The sequence below is a fragment of the Copadichromis virginalis genome, linkage group LG19 (genome assembly GCF_057382275.1).
Source record: "Copadichromis virginalis isolate Kocher_CV1m ecotype Utaka linkage group LG19, C_Virginalis_male_GT1.1, whole genome shotgun sequence".
NCBI lineage: Eukaryota > Metazoa > Chordata > Actinopteri > Cichliformes > Cichlidae > Copadichromis > Copadichromis virginalis.
Window position 1 is genome coordinate 19,412,433 of NC_140636.1, and position 26,359 is coordinate 19,438,791.

The 26,359-nt window shown below is 43.3% G+C and overlaps 2 protein-coding genes and 1 long non-coding RNA gene across 4 annotated transcripts in view; 1 reads left to right on the plus strand and 2 right to left on the minus strand.

The window, feature by feature from the left end:
- The first annotated feature begins 3,848 nt into the window (after window positions 1-3,848).
- LOC146685956 (uncharacterized) lies at window positions 3,849-4,172 on the plus strand. Its single transcript, XR_014916768.1, has 2 exons — window positions 3,849-3,892; window positions 3,975-4,172. It is a non-coding gene; the product is annotated as an uncharacterized LOC146685956 (long non-coding RNA).
- Window positions 4,173-4,906: 734 nt separating this feature from the next.
- Window positions 4,907-10,116, minus strand: bend3 (BEN domain containing 3). Its single transcript, XM_085441789.1, has 4 exons — window positions 9,946-10,116; window positions 7,716-7,770; window positions 7,419-7,597; window positions 4,907-7,339 (listed from the first exon to the last, which is right to left on the minus strand). The coding sequence occupies exons 2-4, from the start codon at window positions 7,765-7,767 to the stop codon at window positions 5,114-5,116; spliced, it is 2,457 nt and encodes an 818-aa protein (XP_085297915.1). The 5' UTR covers window positions 7,768-7,770; window positions 9,946-10,116; the 3' UTR covers window positions 4,907-5,113.
- Window positions 10,117-22,401: 12,285 nt separating this feature from the next.
- Window positions 22,402-26,359, minus strand: part of pdss2 (prenyl (decaprenyl) diphosphate synthase, subunit 2) — a 33,254-nt gene continuing 29,296 nt past the window's right edge. Inside the window, exons 7-9 of one of the 2 annotated variants that reach the window (XR_014916947.1) lie at window positions 26,034-26,069; window positions 23,416-23,711; window positions 22,670-22,730 (exon numbers count right to left, since the gene is read on the minus strand). Coding sequence is in view for 1 of the 2 variants with exons in the window: in XM_085442480.1 (XP_085298606.1) it covers window positions 22,575-22,730; window positions 26,034-26,069 (192 nt within the window). In the remaining variant the exon portion in view is untranslated. Of the gene's footprint in view, window positions 22,731-23,415; window positions 23,712-26,033; window positions 26,070-26,359 lie in introns of both variants that reach the window. The other variant, XM_085442480.1, reaches the window with a different exon arrangement.

A 26,359-nucleotide genomic window follows, 5' to 3' on the forward strand; every position in this document is an offset into this window, starting at 1 on the left:
AACAGCTTAAACGAGAATGTCAAACGTGAGTTGGCCACTAAAGAGCTTCCTAAATCGTTAAGTGCCCTGGTTAACATGTGTATCAGTCTAGACGACCATATGCGGGAGTTTGGCAGGCGGACTGGAGATGGGCGACGGTCGGTAGGGGTCGTAGGAGTTTCGACTGGACTCCCCTCTCTCGAGTGGAGAGAGGAGGGAACGGACTCACCTGCTGACGAGGAGCAACCCATGCAGCTCGGACGGACTAAATTCACCCGGAGCAGAAGACAACTGGTGGGTGAGTGTTTTGTGTGCGGGAAGAAGGGGCATTTCGCGGACTCCTGTCCCTCACGGCTAAAAGACTCAGCCCGTCAGTAAAGGTGGGGATACTGACGGGTGCGCCGGTGAATACATTCCTCCACCTCAGCTGCCCTGCTAAATTATGGTTTCTTTCCCGCACCCATTCTTGTGATGCACTAATAGACTCAGGAGCTGAACAAAGTTTTTTGGATGAGGCTTTGGCCCACAAGATGGGTTTGCCTGTTGTTCCTCTCCCGGAAACACTCCAGGTGTCAGCGCTTAATGGCAGGCCTTTAGCCGCTGTCACTCACCGCACTCAAGAAATCACACTCACTCTCTCCGGCAACCACACTGAACAGATGTTCCTGTTTCTCTTCAAGGCACCTGACACACCCTTAGTTTTGGGATTCCCCTGGCTCCAGCGACACAATCCACAGATTGATTGGGCCAAGGGATGTATCGTAGGGTGGAGCACCCGTTGCCATGAGCAGTGTTTACGCTCTGCTGTGCCGGGTTGCATGTCAGACGATCTTGCGGGGCCGCCCTCTCGCCTCGACTTGTCAACCGTGCCAGCCGAATATCATGATCTAGGTCGAGTCTTTAGCGAAGACGGGGCCCAATCGCTGCCCCCCCATCGTCCGTACGACTGCGGGATTGATTTGCTCTCAGGCGCCCCCTTGCCCACTAGCCGACTCTACAGTATCTCGAAACCTGAGCGCGAGTCTATGGAGCGCTACATCACAGACTCCCTGGCAGCGGGCATCATCCGTCCCTCCACCTCTCCCTTGGGTGCAGGCTTCTTTTTTGTTAAAAAGAAAGATGCGTCCCTACGCCCCTGCATTGACTATCGGGGACTGAACAAGATCACTATCAAAAACAAGTATCCTCTACCTCTGCTCACCTCAGCTTTTGAACTCCTTCAAGGAGCCACCCATTTCTCCAAACTTGATCTCCGCAATGCTTATCACCTGGTCCGCATCCGCGAGGGGGACGAGTGGAAGACGGCCTTCAACACCCATCTGGGCCACTTCGAGTACCTGGTAATGCCGTTCGGACTCACTAACGCCCCTGCCATTTTCCAAGCCCTGGTAAATGACGTCCTACGAGATTTTTTAAACCACTTCGTGTTCGTCTACCTTGATGACATTCTGATTTTCTCCAGGTCCGGAGCTGAGCATGTTAAGCATGTGAGACTGGTGTTGCACCGCCTGCTGGAGAATCGGCTGTTTTGTAAAGCGGAGAAATGTGAGTTTCATGCCTCAACTGTCTCTTTTCTGGGTTTCATCATTGAACAGGGCCGGTTGCGAGCAGACCCGGCTAAGGTCAAAGCTGTGTTGGAGTGGCCTGTGCCCGGCACTCGGAAGAAGTTGCAAAGTTTTCTGGGATTCAGCAACTTCTACAGACGCTTCATCCGGGACTTCGGTAAGGTGGCATTGCCTCTTACCCAACTCACGTCGCCCAAACAGCCGTACCAGTGGTCTCCAGCGGCTCAGCAAGCATTCGACCGTCTCAAGAGCTTGTTTGCCTCGGCCCCCATCCTGGCCCAGGCTGACCTCGCCCTGCCGTTTGTGGTGGAGGTGGACGCTTCTGATTCTGGAGTTGGGGCGGTTCTCTCTCAGCGCAAGGCAGGTAAACTACACCCCTGTGCCTTTTTCTCCCGTCGGCTCACTCAGGCTGAAAGGAATTATGACGTGGGCGACCGGGAGCTTCTTGCCATCAAGTTGGCGCTGGAGGAGTGGCGGCACTGGTTGGAGGGGAGCGAACATCCTGTTATCGTGTGGACGGACCACAAGAACCTCGCCTACCTCCAAGCGGCTAAGCGCCTGAATGCCCGACAGGCCAGGTGGGCACTGTTTTTTGCACGGTTTAACCTAACCATCACCTACAGGCCCGGGTCCCGGAATACGAAGCCAGACGCCTTGTCGCGCCAGTTCGCGCCAGACACGGACCCTGAGGAGAAGGAGAAACCCATTCTGCCAGCCTCATGCATCGTGGGGACCCTCACCTGGGAGATAGAAAGGGTGGTCCAAGATGCTCAGCGACAAGAACCCGACCCCGGCACCGGTCCAGCAGGTAGATTGTACGTTCCCTCAGCGGTCAGGGGTAAGGTCATCCACTGGGCACACACCGCACGGTTTACCTGCCATCCGGGCAGGAACCGAACTGTCACCTTCTTACAAAGGCTGTTTTGGTGGCCCTCTCTCTCTCAGGACGTCCGGGAGTATGTGGCCGCATGTCCTGTGTGCGCCCGAAATAAGACGTCCAACTCCCCTCCATCGGGACTCCTCAGACCACTGCCTGTCCCCAGCCGGCCGTGGTCGCACGTCGCTCTGGACTTCATCACTGGCCTCCCTCCGTCCTCTGGTAAAACTGTTATACTCACCATCATTGACCGTTTTTCTAAGGCTGCCCATTTTGTTGCCCTTACCAAACTTCCCACCGCTCTAGAGACTGCCCAGCTCTTGACCCAACATGTTTTCCGCCTTCACGGCATTCCTCTGGACGTTGTTTCTGACCGTGGGCCCCAGTTCACCTCGCGGGTATGGAAGATGTTTTGTACCGAGCTGGGGGTCCAGGTCAGCCTGTCCTCTGGGTTCCACCCGCAGACTAATGGGCAGACTGAGCGAGCGAACCAGGAGCTGGAGGCCATGCTGCGCTGCGTCGTTTCCTCCAACCAGTCGTCATGGAGTGAGCAGTTGGCGTGGGCCGAATACGCCCATAACTCTAGCACGTCGGCCGCTACGGGTGTCTCTCCCTTCGAGGCGTCCCTGGGGTATCAACCCCCGCTCCTCTGCATCACGGAGGGAGAGGTGGCCGTGCCTTCCGTGCAACATCACATGAGGCGCTGTCGACGGATCTGGCGGGCGACTCGAGCGGCACTGCTGCGTACGAGCGCTCAAAACAAGAGACTGGCTGACCGCCGCCGCGTCCCTACACCGGCCTATCGGGTGGGCCAGCAGGTGTGGCTTTCCTCTAAGAACATCACTCTGCGGACTGAGTCCAAGAAGCTGGCTCCCCGGTTCCTTGGACCCTTTTCTGTGCAAGCCATCCTGAATCCAGTGACTGTCCGACTGGCCCTCCCGCGCAACATGAAGGTACACGACGTGTTTCATGTTTCTCAAATTAGGCCGGTCCGGACCAGCCCGTTGTGCCCGCCTCCCGGGCCCCCGCCACCCGCCCTGGATATCGCTGGCGCTCCGGCGTATTCCATTACTCGCATAATGGATGCCAGGCGCCGCGGTAGGGGCTTCCAGTTTTTGGTGGATTGGGCGGGGTACGGTCCGGAAGAGCGTTCCTGGGTGCCGCGGTCTGCGGTTCTCGACCACGCTATGGTGAGAGAGTTCCGCCGTCGGCACCCTGACAAGTTTCGTAGGTCGCCCGGGGGCTCCCGTTAGAGGGGGGGTACTGTCATGGTCGGACGGTCCTTCCCGGAGCGACCTGTCTGTGTGTGTATGTGTGTGCTTCTCTCTCTCTCTCTCTCCTCCTCCACCCAGTGGCTGACACACCTGCACCTAATTTGCCATCCAGCTGTCACTGATCATCCTCGTTGTGGACTGAGGTACTTAACCATGTGTCTGGATGGCAGTCGACGCTGGATTGTACTGGAGGCTCGGTAGTAAAGAGTGTTTTCTTACTTTTAACATAGCCTTAGCCGGCTACCCTTCTCACCTGTAGCTGTCGTCACTTGTTTATAGGAGGAAGTGATACGGAGCAGAGGGTTGGAGAGAAGGAGTCCGCTGGATTAAGCCCTCGGAGGAGAAACACACTCAGATAATCACTTGGGAGACTCACCTGCACACCACTGGGAGTTTGGAGATGATCACCGTTGGATTTTTGTACTTCGCTTTGTGACTGTTTTGAGCACTGTAAATAAACGCACTGTTTGCTTCGCATCCAGAGCTCCGCGACTGAGTCCGTATTTCCCCCATTACCCGTGACACTTATAAAGTTGACATTTTGCTAATGTTATTAATACAGCAAGTCTTTCTGACCAAAGCACTTAAAGTGCACACATTTAATAGCGCTCTCTCTCTCTCACACACACACACTGCTAATTTGTCTGCAGAACTTGTGTTGCTTTCAACCTTAAATCACATTTTTATCTATAAAAATCAGTCATCTGCTAACAGACTTAAACATGTCTCCAATGTCATGTGATTGGGTTGATTTTTCAAGTTGATAATCACCTTCAAGGGACCTCTTAGCCTAACGGGTAAGTGAAACCAGATAAAGAAAGGCTATGCTCTGTATGTTGAACTTGCTCTGGTGCGATTATGTAAAACATTGTGATTGTATGTCACATTTATAACTGTGGTTTTATTAGAAACTGGTTATCATGAGCCATTGTCATGTTAAATTATCTTTATAATATAAACTTCTATAAGAAGGCTTAACATAAGCACATAGTTATTAAAACAGTGGTGGCACGATGCTACATCAGTAACTGCGATGGAAATATATCACGTCCTTGTGATTTGATTTCTGTTCATAGAGCAAATGTGTGATCTATGCTGTTAGCTACTATCATTATTATTGTTATAAGGCTACAACATTTATCAACAGAGTATGTTAGAGAAGCTATGACATGTTTGGCTTATAAATAGGAGCGGTTGTAACTTTTATCGAACAATAATAAAGACTACATAAACTAGAACATGTACTGCTGTAGCCAAAAAGGTAAAATATGAGTAAGAATACTACTAAAGAAACTCGCAACAGCTTGGCTTCTTCCTACAGAGGACAGTGTGTAGAAGTTCAACAATGCGATTTCAGCTTATATACTGTGCAACTGTTTTTATGACAGAAAGTGTTGGGTAACTGCAGAGTACTGTAACTAGGACACAGTGCTTGACCTCTTGGCCTTTTTAAGAATGTCACACTTCTTGCGATTGGGGCGCCGGCAGCGTTCGTCAATGCTTGGCACACATTCGTAGTGCCACACCTCCTCCATCTTATCCACAGGATACACGGCTTCCACGTAGTGACGGATCAGTCTCAGTCGAACAGGGTCAAGCTGCTTCTTATTGCAGGCGCCTGAATGGTTGTACTGCAGCCGCAGGTTCTCGTGGGTGAAGAGCTCGGGGAAGAGGCGCACCAGCAAGCGGGCAGCAAAGTTCCCAACAGAGAGACTCTGCTGGACAATTTCCCGTACCTCGGTATCAGAGAGTAGGTAGACGGAGGGAACAGGGAAATCTGGTTTGGACACAGTCAGCTCATCAAGGGGGATTTTGCAGAAGTCTTTGCTACTTTTCTCGGGAGGTAAAGAGGGAATATCTGGATCCTGTCTGCCGTTATCGGGATGGAGCTGGTTCAGCTGGCAGAGAAAGTCCTGCTCTGTCTCCTGACCGTACACTTTGCGCTGCTGCAGGTAGGATCTCCTCTGCTCCGTGTCACGTCTCCTGCACCGCTCGTCAAGTTTGCCAACAAATTCCAACATCCACACTCTGTCGTTCTTGGCCCGGGGGTAGACCAACTGCACGTAATGACGGATCAGGTTTACGCGAACAGGGTCGAGTTGCTTTTTCCCAAGAGAACCGCTACAGTTATACTGCTTTCTAGCATTCTCGTAGGTAAAGAGCTCAGGAAACATGAGCACCAGCAGCCGAGAGGCAAAGTTCCCAACGGACAAGCTACATTCATAGTTGCTCTTGAGCTGTTCCCTGGACAGGATGTATTCCTGGGGAACAGTAAAGTCAGGCAGAGGAATCTCCAGATTGTCAAAATCTACAGGCGTGAGCAGCGACTTTTTAGACTTGCGACTGGGTCTTTCATATTCACTCACTTCTGGAACCTTGATAATTGAAACATCTTCAGGAAAACTGGCCAGTTCGTAGCCCTCCTCATTGATGTTGTCCGGTTCACTCCCGTTGCCATTACTGTGAGGACCCTCAAGTGCGTCTTCCATATGCTGAATGCACACCTGCAGCCAGCTGTCCTCAGGCACATCAGGGAAATTCGCTTCCATATACTTTCTAATTATGTCCATCTTGTCAGAGTCGAGAATTAGCTGTCCCACACTACTAAAATTGCCACAGTCTTCTGGTATTTTCCCCTCTTCAAAAACTTCAGGGAAGAGACGGTGAATTAGGAAAACAACAAAGTCTTCTGGGGAGGAGAACTCATCCAACTCCTCTGTGGCTTGTGTACCAAACCCGACATCTGAACCAGCCAGGCTGCCCTGTTGGTGATCTAGAGATATGTGCTCCTCCTGACCCTGTTCATTAATGAAACGAAAGGTTTGAGGCTGCTCAGCTTTTACGCCACCAGCTGTGCCCGCCTGCTTCCTGAGCAGCCGGGCACTTTCCATGTCCCTCTGCGCCCAGAAGCGATTAAAAAAGTCATTAATCTGGAGGAGGCACTCTTCCTGCCACACGCTGTTGTTTTTAACCGTGGGGTAGCACACCTCGACATAGTTTCGAATAAGCTGCAGATGTAGAGACTCCAGCGTTCTCTTGCTCGCCATGCAGTCGTGAGAGCACTCCCTTGCTTTGAACAGCTCCGGGAACAGATGCACAAGCAGTCGACAGCCCAGTTCCCCAGCACTTGACGTCTGCTCCATCAGCTGATTCAATTCATCGCTGGTTAGCAAATACTCGGGGGGAGGCTGGAACTCTGTCACCATCTCAGCCGGTTTGATCTGCTTCTTTATCCTCATGACTTCCAGCGTCAGCAAGTCCACTTTACTGTGCAGCTGCGTCATGCTTGAATTCAGAGTGTTGAGAATGAAAAACATTTTCTCAATCAGTGGATAAAGGCTGGAGTCCGCTGTGGAAGCTTGGCCTAAAGTGTCTGTGGAGGGGATGGGCTCTGCTGGGCCATTTTGCTCTGGATTTTGGAGCTTGGATGAGAGCATATTGTTGAGCTGATTCAAGCTGCCAAGACTTGCCTGCTGCTCCAGATTCGGGGTGTTCCTCTTCTCCGAGATTCGGTGGGAGATGCTGAAGAGAGGCTTTCTGTAGGAGACTCTAGATTTCTCCTGGATGCAGTCTCTCTTCTCTCCGGTTGTGGTGAGGCAAAGAGGTTCAATCCTGCTGCTCTCGTCTATCAAGTGCCGCCTCATCTAGACACAATAAATGTCAGTCAAGGATGTGTAATAACATATAAGGTATTGTTTTAATCATGAGTTGATCTTCATTTACCTCACTAGACACCCTGACTCTCTTGCTGCTAGTGGACTGGTCTGTTTCAGGTCCCATCTCTGCAGATGACCGTTTCCCAGCCTCGGCAGCTCCAGAAGATCCCCCTCCATGTACCTGAGGTTGTTCACTAATAGCAATGTCCTCTGTCTCCTCCTTACAATCTTGGACATGCTTGTGTTCTGCAAAATAATGCAGAATTTATTTTACTGCATACACTACAAAAATAAACCAAAACATACTTTGTTAATCTGTGAATTTTTATTGCTGTAGCTGCAAAGACAACAATGCAGAACTTGCCTTTTTCAAGCATTGCTTCATCTGAGATTTCCCCATGCTCACGGGAATTCATAGCCTAGATAAAAAATTCAGAAAGTTACTTAATATGCAAACACTTAATACATCAATGGGAACAATGTGACAGTAATGTGTGTAATACACATATTCTTAGGTTTGGATAAATTACACGGAAAGGTTATTAACGCTAAAATTAGCTAATGTACCTGTCCAACTGTTGTTCATATCTTCTCTTTACAATTAGCAACCAATCAGATAAAAGTGTACTAAAAGAGACAGGAAGATCTAAGGACAATTGTAGCTTTGCAGATGAGTAAATTGCACTGTACGATTGTTTAAACAATTTACTCATATGGGTTATCACTTTGCAAAGTCTGGAAGAAGGCCCAAACTGTCATCCACAGATGAGAGAAAATTGGTCTGGATGTTCAGGAACAACCCGGAAAACACTGATGCTTAAGCCTGCCATGAACTGCAAACACTAGCAACACTATCTACAGTGAAGCCACACGGACTGAGAGGGTGCTGAACAAGAAAGAAGCCCCTCCTCCAAAAACAGACACCTTCAAGCTTGACTGTAACTTGCAGCTGCCCAAAATATCTTCTGGAGAAAAAGTTTAATGATCCGACGAGACAAAGATTGAGCTATTTGGTCACAATGATAAGAGGTATGTTTGCAGGAGTAAAGGTGAGGCTTTCAAACCTAAGAGCACTGTACTAAATGTCAATTGGTGGTGATAGCATCATGCTGTGGGGCTGTTGTCCTGCCAGTGATACAGGTATTTCATTGAATTACAAAGTGGATGGAATAATGAAAGAGGAGGACCATCTTCCAAATTCTTCAACTTCACATTTGTGTAATGAAAATCTTTGGATTGTGCTTCAAAGCTCGGTCCATGCCAGGAAACCAGTCTAAATGACCTCTACCGATCCCGCCAAAAAGACCAGTCAAATATGCAAAACCAGAACAAAACTATGCCAGACGCATATTAGTAGTGGTGTTTTTATATATTAGAGTCTGTATATGTATACTTTTTTGTTTTGTGGGATACCATTCAAATAAATTCGAAGAGTTCAAAGAAATACTTGAAAGCCCAAAATTATCACGACATTCATGCCCATGACTGGCTCTAAACTAAAGAGCAAAACCACTAAACCACTGGCTCTGTCATTAATCTGCCCATTGCAGATCTTCAGTATGTTTTGTTAAATTTAAGAAAGCACCAGAAATGCTTTTGATGCACCTAAGCCATTTACAAGCTCCCTGAAAAGTTATCATCACAAAATTGTTTTAAATACTTCAAACTCTATCTGGATGGTAAAATCCTTTAAGCTCCCTGTGGAGAAAATTAAAACAGAGGTGGTCCACGTTGGAAGAGAGCAATATTAAATGTAGTCTACTACAATGGACACTTGGTTACCTCTGCGGTTTTCTTACATGTAAACACAATGCTCTATAACTGGAGTAATTAACTATCTGTAACCGTTCTTGCACATGCTTCTTTTTTAAAAATAAAAGATTTAATGATGATTTTTTTTTTAGCTGTGAATCATGCAAAGCTATGCTAGTGGAGTCAAAGACTACAAACATGACGCCTAAAATGAGCTTGATGATTACTACTTTGATAACTGCTTTATAAACTACTGCTTTTAGTTAAAATACATACATGTTGTGGCTGGCGTATCACCCTTATAGCAAACACCATGTGACCGGTTGCAGCCTCGTAGCTAATCACACACACACACACACATACACACACACACACACCTCTGGGTTTGCCTGAGTATTTTATCCCAGGCTCGTGAGGCTGATATAAACGCGTAGTTAATGCCCGCACAGCTCTGACCCCCCTGTTACCTAAAGTCAGCCCGTTTTAGGTGAATGCCTCCATACAGAGTTCCCTCCCAGCTCCCCTCCAGCGTTCATAACCCGCTACTTCCTCATTCTTCCGCCCATGAACCCTTGAACCACAACACGAGCCGAAGCCGCCGTGTGGGCCGAACTCTTCTACAAACTTGGTGTTTTTCAGAAACACTGCGCGTCTTTACGCTTCGTTTCTATAACACCGCCACATTTTGTTTGTGAATTTTAATGACGCGGCAACGTTTGCGTGGACGACTGCCTGCCTTACTGCCCCCCACCTTCCCTCCTACCCCCGTCCTATTCCTCCTCCTGTGTCCCGACTCTCGCTAAATTAACCGAAAACCCGCGTGACCAGCGGTTTGAGCTCACCTTCACTAGTCCATGCCTCCCCCCGGGACCGTCAGTGACATGTCCGCGGACTATCACGGCAGTTTGTTCCGCAGGTAATAAAAGAAGGTAATTCTTCTTGTTGGTGTTTTTTTTTCTCGCTCGGCTCCTGTGCTTTCTCGCGTGACGTGACGGGCGCGCGCCTGCTGTGTCACTTCCGCACAGCTGTGGAAGAAGAGACGGGTGAAAAAAAAAGAAAAAGGACCACAGTTACAGTTTTACATTGTAAATGCACAGGGCTGCCGTTACACTCTTTGACTTGTATTTAACTGAGAGTCCTCCAGCTAAAGAAGGGTTTGAATAAATAACCGAATAATAAAAAAATAATCCTCAACATGCTGAGCAGCTGTTAGCCCACGCGAAGGACACAATCACGAAACGTTATAAAACATATCCCATGAATTAACACACACACACACACACACACACACACACACACACACACACACACACACACACACACACTGGACACTTTTATTCAACTGCTCTGAACTCATATTAGTTATAATAGTTTATAATATAATATTAGTTTTGCATTTTCTAATTAGTTTTTATTTTTCATTCATTTTAATTTTTTGTTTTTACTTCAGTATAGTTTCAGTTTTGTTTCAGTTTTATTATTATTTTTTATTATTATTACTGTACGGAGGACATATGGCAGAGGGAAGATTTAGGAAAATGAGTACATGCTTACAATAAAAACACAAGTTTTTAAAGGCAGTTGTCTTGTGGAAGAAATATGCTCATTTTGCAAAATTGTTTTTGCATCTAACTTAACTTTTTAATTTAGTTTTAGTTAATTATAATAACCTTGCTAACCAGCTAATCACATAGCAGGAACTGAGTGCATTTAGCAGTGTTGGGAAGGTTACTTTTAAAATGTATTGCATTACAGAATACAGAATACATGCCCCAAAATGTATTCTGTAACGTATTCCGTTACGTTACTCAATGACAGTAACGTATTCTGAATACTTTGGATTACTTAATATATTATCATGCTTTTTACAACAACGTGAATGTACTATTGCTGTGTGATTTATTACTATTACTGAAGGTCCGCGACTCCGAACTGTAGTAAAGGGACCTCTGACTAATACGGCGGGGTCCCTGTCGGCTCGTAGCCGAAAAATAGCTTTACTTTGTTGTGTGGGTCAACTTTTCTTGCGAGAGACAGAGAGAGGCGTTGAAAGACTGCTCCAACGGAACTTATTGTTTTAGGAGGAAAACACGAACACGGTGTACAGTCGAGTCTTAATAGCTTACTTACGGCTCGTCAGGCACTCTTCTTGGCTGAAGTGGTTATTATTATATTTACATGCTTCCAGCTCCCGTTTTTCCTCGATGACAACTCGTACCTTTCCACTCCCCTTTTTCTCCCTCCTCGCGCTCACAGACCCATAACGTGTATGGCAGTCCATTCTCCCAGCAACACGGACTACACTGCCCATGATGCTACATTCTTTAGAGCTATGCTTGTAGCATTCTGCCTGTTAGCTTAGCACAACAACAACAACAACAACGAAAAGGCGCTCTCTCACCCAGGAAACACACAGTCGCAGAGAGAGAGAGAGAGCGTCGCCCTGTAACCATGGCAACCGTAACGCTTCCGCCTGGAACAACAGAACGTAGCTGTCAAACAAAACCCAAACAGTCCTGACCTGCGACAAAATGAAACAGGAAAGTACCGCAGTGTAATCCATTTATTTCAACAACGTAACTGTATTCTGAATACCACCTTTTTAAACGGTAACTGTAACGGAATACAGTTACTCATATTTTGTATTTTAAATACGTAACGGCGGTACATGTATTCCGTTACTCCCCAACACTGGTATTTAGACATGTAAACATGCTCAAAATGACCTATTGGAGTTCAAGCAGAGCTTGAATATGACATGGACTAGTCTGAATACTGGGATCTTCATACACAAGCATCTCCAGGGTTTCAGGAGAATGGTCTGAAAAAAGAGAAAATTGGTGTATGAAAACAAGGGATCCATCCTGACTTATTTCAAAGGCCCAGGCTGTAAGCACATACAAGAGTAGAAATACAATTACAGAGTAGAAATAGAATCTATACAATAAATACATTAAGTCATATCAAAAAAGCCACACATACAGCAAAGTACAAGGCCGAGGCTGTAGTACAATGAAGCATGAGAAAAAAGCTGCAGATTATTAATGACAGCAGTACTGATTCTTCTTTTAAAGGGATTCAGTTTAATTAAGTAAGAAATACTACAAGTTGAGCTCCTATAGAAAGCTCTTGAGTTTTCTATTTCTCAAGAGGACAATGATCACCGAGAGAGACTAATTATATAAGCACTTATAAATACATTTAAGATGAGCAAATGTAATAAAATTATAGAACCTGGCACATGTAAATTCTGAAGTGCATGGAAACAATGTGTCTCATCAGCTTCCTCTCCAGAATGTTGATTGCATGATTGTATATCATCATAAGAGGCTTGATTGTTGTAGATGCAGCTTGTGACCGAGAGGTTAGACAATAACTTAAAATGTTTAAAAAAAATAAAATAAATCACAGCATGCACACAACCCTTTCTTTTATTTAAAAAAATACTTGTGAAGGCATGATTTGAAATATCCAGTTTGTAATAGGAAAGAATCCTTCAAATAGATCCTGCATCCAGAGCTGGATCAATTTATTATACAAATCTTTTCATCCAGACCAAAAAAAAAAAAAAAAAAACAAGACCGAAAGAGTAAATGAGGGGCTATTGTCAGCACCACTTTGGCCACTAACAGCATTATTTGTCTGTTTCATCTTAACATAGGCTGCTTGCTCTCAGGAACCCTTCTGTTAAAGTAGTTTATTTTACTTACTGAGATTTTTTTTTTTGATTTTTTGTGTATTTTACACTTTTGCCAAACAACAATTTTTAATGCAGGACTTTTTTGAGTAATGTTTTTTTTAAAGCCGACTGTTTCTCCTCATTAGAACAAATTATCAGCACGGCATCTCTGTGTCACTGTTAAATAACATGTGAGCACATTCTGTGATAAAGGCTGCAGCTAGCAAGAGAAGTCATGTTGTATTGAACTGTATGTTGTGGTGTCTCTTCAGTATTTTTATATTCTGTTCATAGATACATTTATTGTTCTATTCTATATTGTTCTATAGGTCAATACAAGATTTACTATTTTCATCTATCTATCTATCTATCTATCTATCTATCTATCTATCTATCTATCTATCTATCTATCTATCTATCTATCTATCTATCTATCTATCTATCTATCTATCTATCTATCTATCTATCTATCTATCTATCCTAATGTAACTAATCCTATATTATACTAGGGAGGGATGGTTATAGGCCTAATACTTCCTGTGTATTTGCAGTTCCTTAAGTAGCTGCCATATTGTTTTGCTAGCTATCAAAATTACTTTATGTGTAGTTCTAAAAACCTTGCCACCCATGCAGGCAGGATCTCTGTGAAAATAAAACTACAGAGCCAACATCATGTGGACAAGATCGCCCTCAAGTGGAAAAAAGCAGCAAAACCACGTGAATCCGCTCTGTGTGTAAAACAGGGGGACAACGTCATTGTTTAACTTAACATTACATTGTGTCGATGATACGGCTGCTTTCTCCTCCAAATATACTGATTTGTCTTGATTAGTCCTCCAACTTTCTTTTAAACGATTGCTGACTGTCATCTTGTGTACTCATAAATACTCTGTTTAATACCCGTTGACCTCTGAGGGCTGCCATCATTCTGCATGTGATATGCACTGTGGCTTAACAATGTATGCTGGGTACACTTATGATGTCATGGAGTATACATAATATTAAAGAAATAGTGCATTATGCTGTTATTGGTTGTAATTTCCAGACAGAAAATGAGAAAAGCAATATCAATCTCTATGGCTTCTAAAAGAGCAGCTGGTTACAAGAAACAACTAAAACCAAAGGGCCAGCCTACAATTTTCCACCACATGAAGTATAAATGTCCTCAGACAGAGAGTGAAAATGTAAGAAATGTGAAAGGTGAGGAGTATCAGATGCTCTCATGCCAGACAGAAAACCATCCCTCCCTAAAAGTGAACCACCTGTTAGATTGATGTAGGAAGCAACAATGTGCTCAGCGGTCTTTAAGCGTTCAGTGTTCTCTAAGTAAGATGATGAAGCTGCTCAGACCTATCAGATGCAGTCGTAGATGTGTGGCCAGCAGATCTGCACAGCGTGTAATTATGCACCATGTTTACGCGTGTGAACAGGAAATGTATTTGGACAAAAAGTGGAGTAGCACTACATGATTATAGTGGATGCTGAAACTACCGTTAGAGGAATATATTTACCCATGAAACGATAATTCGATCCACATGCTGAGCTCTTCACAACAAAGTCTCTGCTTCTCAGTTGGCACAGAGAAGAAGTCACGCCAACAAGTTTGCCCCACTTTTTGCCTCTGTGATCAGCTTCATTCTGAGCCACTGTTTGAAAAATGTCCCATGGTTTTTGTTTTTTCCCCCCTTGGTTTTGTTTCACTCAGATTCAAGCTGAAAATGGTGGAAATGCTCCCAGCCCATTGTATATAGTGTATTATCTTACTTTTTTCATTGATTGTACTTAATTGTATTTTTGTATTTCCTTCATATATCTGTACCTGAGCTGAGGTGACGCAAAATTTCCCCGTTGTGGGATCAATAAAGTCTTATCTTATCTCTTATCTTATCTTAAAAAGCTTGAGTGGGTGCGTCATTGCATTCATTTAGCATCACTATCCAGACTGAATTCAGTCATAACCAGAAACTCTTTTTGCACACAAGAGAAAGGGCAAATTTTATAAAAAACAAAAGCAATTCAATTCAGTTCAGTTTACATAATGCCAAATCACAAAAGTTGCCTCAAAGTACTTTTTATTGTAAGGTAAAGACCCTACAACAATACTGAGAAAACCCCAACAGTCAAATGATTCCCTCTGAGCAAGCACTTGGTGACAATGGGAAGGAAAAACTCCCTTTTAACAGAAAAGAACCTCGGAGAAAGAAGAAACCAGGAACAGGGAGGCGGCAGTTATCTGCAGTTGAAAGTCGGGTGGTTATGTTACGGTTAGAGATCGCTAGGTCTACTGTAGAGCTAACACAGTGACAGACAGCCATTCACATTTACACCTATAACCAATTTAGGGTCACCACTTAACCCACTGTGCGTGTCTTTAGATTGTTGGCGGGAGACTGATAAACCCAGCCGAACTACACTGTAGAGATGGCCTACTTGAAAAGAGAACTGATGTATGAGAACAAAATGCTGTGGTATCTAAAATACCGTTTTGCCTCATTCACTCTGTCGACCAATGAAATTCCAACGACAGTTTGTCCATCAGTAATAACAGAATCAAATGAAGGCCTGGGTTTAAGATTGCAAGGTCAAAACTGCAGAGAAATATTTGTAACACACAGCTGGTGGCAGCAGAAAGAAACTGTGGGAAATGATTAATAAGAGAGGGAAGACAAATGGAGGTATGCCATATTGTTGCAATCAGGAGAAGATTTTGATTTGTAACGGGCAGAAGCTGTTAAGCAGCACTGGCTTCCTCAGAAGTCACTCAGAGATGAACAGAAGACCTCACATAATTCTATCTTAATCATCGGCTCTTTTATGCACACAGTGGCACACAATGTTCTGTCCTCAGCCACAAATATGTCGATACCGAGATGATATAACAAGACAACGTGTGGCTGGTGTGGTTCTCATTATTCGACTAATGAGCTGTCTCCTTGGCAGTCTGATCTGTCAGCCAATGAAGCGAGTAGGCCCTGTGCAGGGGGAAGAGCACAGCCCAGGGTCAGCCAGGCGGCAGCTTGCGACGAGGGGCCGGCGTGCGGCACTTAACACGGGGAAGAGCTCGTTAAAGTGTCATTTTTGGTCAATATGCTCGTCTGTGTGGAAGAGGCCAATCAGCCATACTGTTCCCATCTCAGGAGAATGACTTTCATCCATCACCGTCAGCTATATGATGATATTAGCAGGTGTTTACTGATAGCCCATTCAGAGGAAGACAAATGGAGATTCTAACATCCTTCCACGCTTACATTCACTCAGTCATTTTACATTCAGGCTCACTCGTAATAGGGTCACATAGAATCAATCCTGGTGTGGATAAAGAAGGGAGGCAGGGAAATATTAGGTCACAATCACTGGTGTGTAGCCAGAGACTCTGACATCTATGTCTGTGAAATTGAACCCCGTACTTAGAAACATGGAGACCAAATGAAGCCAAAAAGCTTGAAATATTTATGTCATTTTTATAGTGTAAACACCTACATTCATCAGCAGTATGAAGTGTGCACAAGTATTGGTTGTTATGTTACTCTCCTTAGCATCAGGCTACTTTTTCACTGTAACAAGTGTTAGTTTTCCATTTAAAGCAATTAGTTAGTTCTTCCTTTTATGGTAAAAGAGAGAAACCCAGGAGATATTTATAGCGTTTCTGTCTCCAGCTTGCTTGCAGCCATGGACAACCTGTTGTTGTCAGTCAAGTTCAATTCAATTCAATTTTTTTTATATAGCGCCAAATCACAACAAAAGTCGCCTCAAGGCGCTTCATAGATACAGAGAAAAACCCAACAATCATATGACCCCCTATGAGCAAGCACTTTGGCGACAGTGGGAAGGAAAAACTCCCTTTTAACAGGAAGAAACCTCCGGCAGAACCAGGCTCAGGGAGGGGCGGGGCCATCTGCTGCGACCGGTTGGGGTGAGAGAAGGAAGACAGGATAAAAGACATGCTGTGGAAGGTTGTTAAGGTTGTTAATTTTTGCTGTGAAGATTTTGAGGATTTTAACACCTGGGTTTATTGAGACTGATTCAATTTACAGTCAACATAAAATAGGCGTTTGAAGAACTGCAGTTTTGGGCACTTCTGCAATGGCTTCATGGCTTTTAGTTCATCTAAATCTGCTGATTTTAGGGCCACTTTTAATCCTTTTTGTGGCACCGATTTGAAAAGACGTCTGAACCCTTGCTCTGAGATTTCCATCTATATAGACCAGACAGTATTACATGTGTTACAGCTTTGTTGACAGGCTCTTCCTAAATGCACATCTCTGACTTCACGCCACCGTAAAGGTAACGGAGTCTTAATGTGCTATTAGATGATGGCTACACTGTGTTCATGACGGGATAGAGATGGTCAGTAACAATACTCAGGTAGGCTGTGGTGAAAACTGGCAAAAAAACAAAAACAAAAAAAACCCTTCGAAACATTCGTTTAAGTATTGAAATATAGTACATTTGGAAAAAAAAACCTGAGCTTATTGTACTGAAAACCTTTGAAACATGGTGTCTAAGCAGATATTTACTCTGGATGTCTTTAACCTGGCCTCTGGTAACACTGTCATTTATGACCAGGCTATGTCCTTCAACACTACATTAAACAAATGTGCTGGACTGCTTTCTTTCATCTGAGGAATAAAAATGAGAAACATCCTGTTTCAGTGTGAGGTTGGAAACTAGTCCACACATTCGTTATTTCTAGGCTGGACTATTGCAATCCTTTATTATCTCCCTGAAAAGCTTCTAGTTGATTCAAAAATGGTGCAGCAAGAGTGCTAAGAGGCAAGTAGAGCAAATTATAGGACTTTATTTTAAAGATCATTTGATCCTTTGGATCGGCTTATTAGACATACGTTTTAATAAACAGCTATCAGGTGTAATTATTAAATTTATGTATCAGAATTTAGAAACTAATTTCCACTTTAGGCCTAATGAAGATTTTTTTATGGTCAAACTCATGAATGTACAAAGCTTTTATCGTTTTTATTAATAGGCAATGAAGCTTGTGAATTCATGACAATCAAGAATTCATTATTGTTTAAAAATGAATTAACAAGAAATTAATGTATGTTATGTACAATAGCCCAAATCATTAAAATCCAACTGAGAACAACTAAGATCAAAGAAAGAATGACCAAACCTAAAACAGCTGCTACTACACTTCCCAAGATGCATTGTCGGCTGCATCTTTAAGTAGGCCCTCACTGGTAAATACCCTAATCTTCCAAACTCTCCAGACTTGGTTTGTCACACAAGGATTGCCTTAAATGTTTAAAGGCTCCCCCACAGCTATAGCTGATGTGTTTCCCCCCACAGGCTTGAATAATAATCCTCATTATAAGTAAACTGATCTTCACGTGTAAAGCAAACTCAGTTAAAAGTGTGGACGTGTGGATGTGAGAGTGTATGGTTCTCTGTATCTCTGTGATGAACTGGCAGGCTGTCCGGTCTGTGCCACGCCTCTCGTCCTGTGGTAAATGAGGCTCCAGCCTCCTGCAACCTTGAACTAAGTGATTAAGAAAATGGATGGATGGACGGTAAGAGGCAGGTTCTCTTCATCAAGTCAATGGAATTGCCTTCCCATTAAAAAAATACTGCATTTTATTCCCCACAACAACAACTGGTTGTTGTTGTTGTAGTCTTTTAAAAATATATTTATTCTGTTATGTTTATATTTATTAAATATATTCTATCAAATTCTGACCCTACTATCTGAAAGTGGGTTTGGTTCATCTCCTGTTCTTCTAAAATGTGTAATAATGTATCCATCTACTCTTACTTTGGAGATATCAGCTATAGAAATAGCTGCCATACTTTGAATATAATGGAAATATAACGAAAAGTGCTTTTGGAAATCAAAGCACAAGGACCAATCCATCACTTTTAATCTTTTATAAAGTACAGTGAATGCAGTAATGAATAATTAACCATTAATAAGGCATTTATATGTAATAGTAGGCCTCATAATTCAGTGTTGTAATTTGAAAGTTAATTTTCTCCTGTCTTCTTGTGGCTTTAAATACTTTCCCTTCTGTTAGATTGACTCCCTCCTCCTGTTTAATTTCAGCTGTTTGATCACTTTGATCTTTCCATCAGCCAATAAAGATGCTTATGTCAACGTGCTGCATTTGAGCCTTCGCTCCAGCAATTCCTAATACTCCTAGGAATCGAAAATAAAGTTGTATTTCTTTTAACACTGCAAATCAGGGAATTTCTAATTTAACATTTATATCATGTTTTAATTATTGAATTTGGCACTTAAAAAAATCCAGAAATATGTTTTCAGACAACCGTAGATCTAATAGTCACCGTTCCCAGCTTCCACAGCAGTGTTCCAGTGTTTGAGTGTGTAATGGAAATTTGTTGGGCTGCGCTGACCTGCTCTCTCCACTGGACTCTGCTGTAATTACACCACTCGTCGCCTGGGCTGGGCACACTAAGGCCTCTCTTTCACACTTCATGTTTTGGATGTAAACTTATAGCCTTGCCAAGTCTTCCTTTTCATGAAACCCAAGACTCCCAAACTGGAAACTGTAAGCAAACATAGCGTCAAGTTGCTGCAGTGCAGGATAGAAACTTGACAAAAGCCCCTCACCTTCCTCATTCTGCTCTTTGTTTGGGCTACGAGGTATCAGAAAGATTAATACTGGCAGCAACAATGTTGTCAGGGAAGGAAAAATGCTATGATTTCTGTTCGGCATTAAACATTCAGCTTTACCACTGAAAAAAAACTTCACCCATCAAGTCTTCTTCTGCTGTGCTTGGCTGATTTCTGCTGGGAATGTCTATGCAACAGTTTCATTGCTTAGGCCAGACCTCATCCTCTGAAATAAAGTTTTGTTTAGCAACTATATTTGTCATTCTGGCAGTGCCATGGCCTCTCTCCTTGTTTGGTCCTTTTAACTTTCCGTGTAACTTTCCTAATGTCTCCTCACGGCGAGGATAAATATTTCATGAAGTGCCTGAGGCTTTCCCTGGCAAATGCAGTACCTCTCTGTACGCAGGAAGCCCAGGCAGCGGAAACCAAAACAGACGAGGAAGTGGACGAACAACCCAGCAACAGAAATGAGCTTGTTTTTCAAACAGTTCGCTCCACATCACCTCCTCTTGCACTTCAACCCCACCTTCTTCTTTTATATCCTATCATCTCCTATTCCCTGCTCCTCATCCACCACTCTGCTTCTTCTTCCTCACCTCAGGTCCCTTTCCCCACCAGTGCTACTCTGGTTTCAAAGCCGTTACTATCTGAAGTTTGGGATCAAATAATTACAACCAACATGTAAGCTCTAAAAAACAACACCACTCCCAGCAGGTAACCTTCGAATGTAGTTTTCTTCCCCCCACTCCAAATAGCTCACAGGTTTTTCAGATTAGACAGGACTAAATAACCATTTTCTCACTGATCACGCTGCTGTGTTGGAGTTTTTTTTTTCTTTTCTTTAGGGAACCATCAAAGACTTTAGACTAGAAGCTCAGTGAGACTGTGTTTAAACACACTGGCGTGATGTTACTATATTCATATCACCGGTACCAAAACTGAGGAGCTGAAGTGTAAAAGCCAAAGGGTCCTAAAGGACATTTACAAATTCATCCTCCACAGTTATTCCCACAAAAAAAACAAAAAACAAAACAAAAACAAAACTATTTTGTCTAAATTATTCATTAATTAATTTGAATGTTTTAGTTTTTGTTAGCAGAAGTAGAAAATTTGCAACATCATTATAAAACTTTGTTACCTGTACGGAGGACCAAATCTGCCAATATAAAACAAATAAATACATGTAATTATATAAATAAAACAACAAAAATAAATATAGATTAATTTATACAATTTCATTTTTTTAAATGAATATCCCATTAGTTATTTAAAGTGACAATAGACATCATGTTTGCCATTCATTTTTATTACAAAAACTGCTGTGTGTGTGTGTTGTCTTTAAAATGTTTTATATTATTAAATTCCTCATATAAAACAACAGGCATACAGACAAAAATCAATGACACTAGAACAGGGATTTTTTTTTCTGTTTACTTCCACACCAACAAATACCTCTGCTGTGATCTTCATTTCACTATGTGAAAGCAACATAAATAATGGGAAAAACAACAGCGGTGCTTATTTCATAACACACTAAAAAACTGATGACATGGATAATGCTGGTGGTTGCTTAGTTATGAGGAAAACTACGGTTGTGATTACGGTATCACAACTGGTCTTTGCCATTTCTTTTTCCCTTTAATTTTTGAGGTTGTCAATATTGGGCCTTTTTAAAAATGAATATGAATCTCTCTCTCTCTCTCTCTGAGATTCATTTTACTAACTATCACTAATAGTAAAGTGATTTATCACCATTTCCATGACACGCGGGGTCCTCCATACAGGAATTTCACAATTTGTTTTAAATAAAATGATTTCTTGTTTAATATTTAATTAATTTAAAATATTTGTGACAGGTATATAATTCCATGTTGGGATTATTAAAATTCTCCTGATTCCTGAGAAGCAAAAAAGGTCCTGAAAAGATGCAGCTTACAGGCCACCATTAAATAACATCACCAACAGGACTAATAGAAAGTCTTTTATTAATGATCTTTCCTAAATATATTTTTTAATTTAAAAAATGTAAAGGATGTGACTATAATACTCCTCCCAGTGTCTTCGGGTCCTCTCACATGATACGAAATTAATTTTGAGGTGGTGTTTGCGTATTTGTTAGTTAATTTTCAATTCCTCCTCGTCACAATCTGTGTACCTTCAGCCCCCTTTCTTTCTCGTCCCGTCTTCGGCCGTCTGTCCTTCAGGTGTGGCCTCGATGTGACAGACAGCTGCCAGTGGTGGCCTGGTTTCACACCTTGGCTGCCCCCCCGCCGCCTCCCTCTGCAGACAGCAGCCTGGGAAACCACAGGGCACCAGGCTGGCGCCAGCCTGTACGGCTTAGAGCAGGGCAGCCGGCCCAATCAATACCTCTGCATTTCCTGTCCATTTGCTCAGGTCTCTTCATTAATAATTACTGCTTGGCGGAGCTTCAATGCGCTCGCTGGCTGGGCCAAGGGGAGAGGCTGGGTGACCTCTCCCCGCCCCTGGCTTGACTTGGATCACACAGACAAACACGGGGAGAGACATAATAAGGCAACACAGATGACATTACCCCTGATTCATGCCGGTTCCTCCTCTGTAGCGAAGAGCACGCCAAATGCTATTAAAAAAAATACATTTTTTTGCAGCTGTGCTTATCAGCAGTGGTACACACCAGGTAGAACATGACTTTGAGACATTTTTACAACCAGTTTGGTGCCGCTTTTCAACTTGGCAAACACCCACTAAATCCAGCAGCTATGATTTCACCATCATCTGTGCCGTGCAGCGGCAACCAGGAGGAAGCTATTCTTAAAAGTAATTTTTGAAAAAATAAGTGCCGCTCGGTGTATCATTTCCTGTTCATGGTACATTTTCCAGATGACAATAACAATTCTTCAAAACATCTTAAATTACGTTCTGCCTGGGATGTGCTTTCGCTGATAAGCAAAGCAACAATAAATGCCAGGTTTGAAACTGCAGCAGCCCGGTGTGATTATTTTCTCCAGGCATGAGAGAAAACAAAACGCATGACATGATGCTGAAGTAATGTGGGGTTTTTAAAAAAAACTTTTTTATTTAATGATGACCAGAGAGCAGAACAGTTTCTCAGCATCTGGATCAAGTAAAACAAAGTTAATCTGTTCTCGTTCTTTGGCCTCTGCAGACAAAGACCCCTCCAGGCTGTACAGGAGTGTGTGTGTGTGTGTGTGTGTGTGTCCAGGTCAAAATTTGGTGACGGCAGAGGCGATGTTCTCCAAGGCGGATCGAGCCTCGGAGGAGGGGAAAGCCTGGATGGCCTCCAGAGCCTTGTTGCCATGGTAACAGCACAAGTCCATCGCCGTGCTCACGCCTTTCTCCGATTTAACCGCTGCCAAAAGCTGCAGACGGATGAAAACACGCATTAGTTTGTCATGTTTGTGTCACTCTCGTTACTATCCAGCTGTCAACACAATAAACTGTTAAGAGGCAGCGAAAGTTAGCTCGCTGTTAAAGCGGGCCCGAGGGGTAAAACGGGAGGAAAGATGCCTTTTAATAACCCCTCCCCAAAAAACCCCAATCACAATCACGTCTGTGCTGCCAGTGGTACCACTGAAGGCAGCTTCCCAAATTTAACTACAAGAGGAAATTTTCAGACTCATCACTGTGAGTTAGGCTTTAAAAATTTGGCATTTGACAATGAGAAAGGAAATGCCCTGAATCGTGTTTCTCTGCCAGTGCTAATTACGTAGCTCACAGCTTTTCTGTCTTTCCACTTTACTAATGAAGGCACCGGTTTTTCTGCACGCCAGGTAATGAACTGAACAAAGGATTTCCGTGAAGACTGTCCGTCACAAAGTCACGGATTGTTGGATTTTTTTTAACACATTGATTTCTGCTGCTATATTCCAGAGAGCACCTCATGCACCTTACACAACTTACACATTTCACGCATGAGGAAGCAGAGGCCATCAAATCAAATCAACTCTAACATCAGCTTTAAGTACACAGACTGAGTGAATTTGTGCACCTCCCTGTGCTTTACTGCTGCTGTGTTGGGACATCTTTTTGCTGGAGGCGTTTTACCTGATGAATTCTGGAGGTGGAAAACCCCGTAGGCCTTTCTTCTCTAAATCACCAGCCAGGGTGATGCTGAGTTCGACACCTGCAGTTCTTTATTATCATTTTTCTTCTTAAATTTAGAAAAGACTATATTTCCTGGAACATTTCGCGCCATCTTCTCCGTTAACCTTCTTTAATTCGGCATTAGTTTTTAACGTTTCCTCTCTCCCTCCTCTGTTTGCGCGTTATGTTTGGTTCCACATCCTGTTCTTTCTTCATGCTCCGAACAAGATTTGTCTGTCTTTGCCGCCTTGAGTCTCCTGATCTCATCAATATTCACATGCAGCACGTGAGAAAAAATTAAACAGGACAAGTGAGCATGATAGCTGACATAATTCAATAAAATATGATCAGGTTAATTCATTTTTCAAAAGTAATGTACACTGAATATATTAAACATCATTTAATAAAAGATGGAGTTAGTTTTTCATCTGAAAACGCCACTTTGTCAAGATTTAGTATGAAACGGTGAGTTACCCCCGTGTAATTAAATTAAAAGCCAATGAGAGACCCTGAGCAGCTCCTGAAGCACCTGTCCACGATATCAAGGCTTGCTCTGTGGCTCCTGATTACTGCTGCAACTTTCCACTGATTATAAGCCAGCCCATCTTCTAGAGTCCTTTTCTATGCTTTTCAGGTCCTGGTAAGTCTGTGGCACATAATGTAAATTGTGTAATGCCAAAAACATTACAATTGCTCTTGGCAACACAAAATAACTGCCCACAGGTGATACCAAGATGGCTGCTAAATGGCAAGACACTGAGGCCATGTCCACACTAATACGTTTTTGTTTGAAAACGCATCTTTTTCTCCCCGTTTTGACCTTCCGTTCACACTGAGACGGCGTTTTCGGTCAAGGAAAACGTGTTTTGAAAACACTCTCCAAAGCAGATACGTTTTCGCATCGCAGTGTGGACAGCGAACCCGGAGCCTTTTCGAAAACGATGACACAATTTAGTCATGTGATACAGTCATGTAACCAATGAAACTAAGATAGCGGAGGGCATTATACAGCAGTTGTTTTGTTTGCTCTCAATTTTGACAGCCCTATTAAAGACTAATATCAGTTTGTACATGCTCCAGATAGTTTTTCTTCAAATTTTTTAATTCTCACTCGCTTTTGCAACTTTGTACTTTTGTGTTACTCGCAGCAACAACTCCACCTCATTGTTAGTCCATTTAAAAAACTCAGTGCTTTTCCTCGACCTTGTGCCGCGACGTTTCAAAGAGCCGAAAAGTAAATAAACGGCAGACAAAAATGAGGCAGGTCGAATAGTCTTGCCTTTCACGCATCCGCAGTACTGGAACCTAAACGTTTTCGGCCGTTTCAGTGTGGACGCAGAGCGTTTTCAGACGAAAACGCCGTTTTCAAATTTATCCAGGCTAGTCTGGACGTAGCCTGAGAAACATTTAAATACTTGGAAAAATTGGAACTTACACAGAATAAAGTTGGTGTTTCTGCTTAATGTTTGTTTTTAATCTGGTCAAGATTTAACAACATAATAAACCCTGATCAATTTAGCAGACATGTTTAACTCTCCATATCTTCCTCCCTTGCTGCTCATCATCACTATTCAGCCAATCACACTCAAACTTTCTGCAGGGTCACCATCTAACAGCTACACAGCAATGACAAGTTATATAAAAAACAGACATTTCTTTTTATACAATCCACTGATTAAAACCTGACCATGCTTACTGAAGGTCACAATAAATTGTGCGTTGAATGGTGAGCACACATCCTGAGTAGCTGAAGCAGCTCCTCAGGCTACAGCGAGTCATCCTCACGTCTTTTCTGTACTCAGATTTTCTTAGATGATTAAAACCAAAACATAAGTGCCTACAAATAAAACTTCTGACTGATTTTGTGTGTGTAGAGCTACTGGGGAACAAAAGACTAACAGTCAACACGAAACTCTGCTTGTCATTTTTCAGTTAATTCATGCTGGTTTTAGCTATTACAGGTTCCTAACTTTGTGCTGAATCCAAACTTTAACGTTTTCTCACCCCCGTGTGCTGCTCTTAGTTTCCCTCCTTGTGTCTCCTCACCTCTCCTTCCCCTCAAACTTCTCTCCCCTTTTCAGCAGCCCTGCTGAAGGAGATTCTCTCACAATGCCACTGTCTCAGAGTCTCGGTGTCTCCTCCGCAAATAGGCCTCGGTAACTAATCCTTCCTGCTCTTGTTTCAGGCGAGACCAGATAACACCCCCCTCCTCCCCTCTTCCAACACCATCGGACCCCCCCTCCTCTGTAGCTTCGCTCTTTTTTTGCACCCCTATCGGTCCCCTTCTATGCCTCACACATTGACTTTGGAAAGCTTGTTTCCCAACTTTGATATAAGTTACAGTGAAAAGACATCCTGTTTCTCTTTGCCGTCTTTGAGGGCAGACAGTAAGGAGGTAAAAACTGTGAAATACGGCAAAGGAAAATTGTGGCCATCTAACAAACTTGTAACAAAAGTGCAACTCAAAGATAACAGAATAAAACTGAACTTTGTGTCACACTGTGAAATAACATTAAGAGTTCATATCTCACGGAACGGGCAGATTCTGGATAAAGGCATTCGTAAAGCTGTGTGCTTACCTTTGAGTAATCCAGCTGGTTTCTCAAAGTTTTTGCCTTGAAGAATAAAAGAAAAAGAGATAAAGCAGGCATGTATCTCTGGCTTCTAAGGGTAAGCTTTAGAAATTTCTAAATATTTCACTGTCTATTTCCCCACCTACACCTACAATAGTCAGAGGACAAAGCGTGCTTCTTCGTTGTTACAATTTGCACAATAGCAAATACAAAATAAATGCATAAAACTAAAGCAAAGAGTCAAGCAAGCAAGTCAGATGCAATAACAACTGAAGCTGAATAGTGAAAAAGTGACACCTGGAGTAGTTGTTGCAGTATGTACTACAATAAAA

Coding starts and splice junctions, on each gene's coding strand:
- bend3 (XM_085441789.1), bottom strand. CDS start 7,767: ATGAATTCCCGTGAGCATGGGGAAATCTCAGATGAAGCAATGCTTGAA. Junction 7,598..7,715: donor TGAAGCAATGCTTGAAAAAG/GCAAGTTCTGCA, acceptor ATTATTTTGCAG/AACACAAGCATGTCCAAGAT. Junction 7,340..7,418: donor GAGTCAGGGTGTCTAGTGAG/GTAAATGAAGAT, acceptor TATTGTGTCTAG/ATGAGGCGGCACTTGATAGA.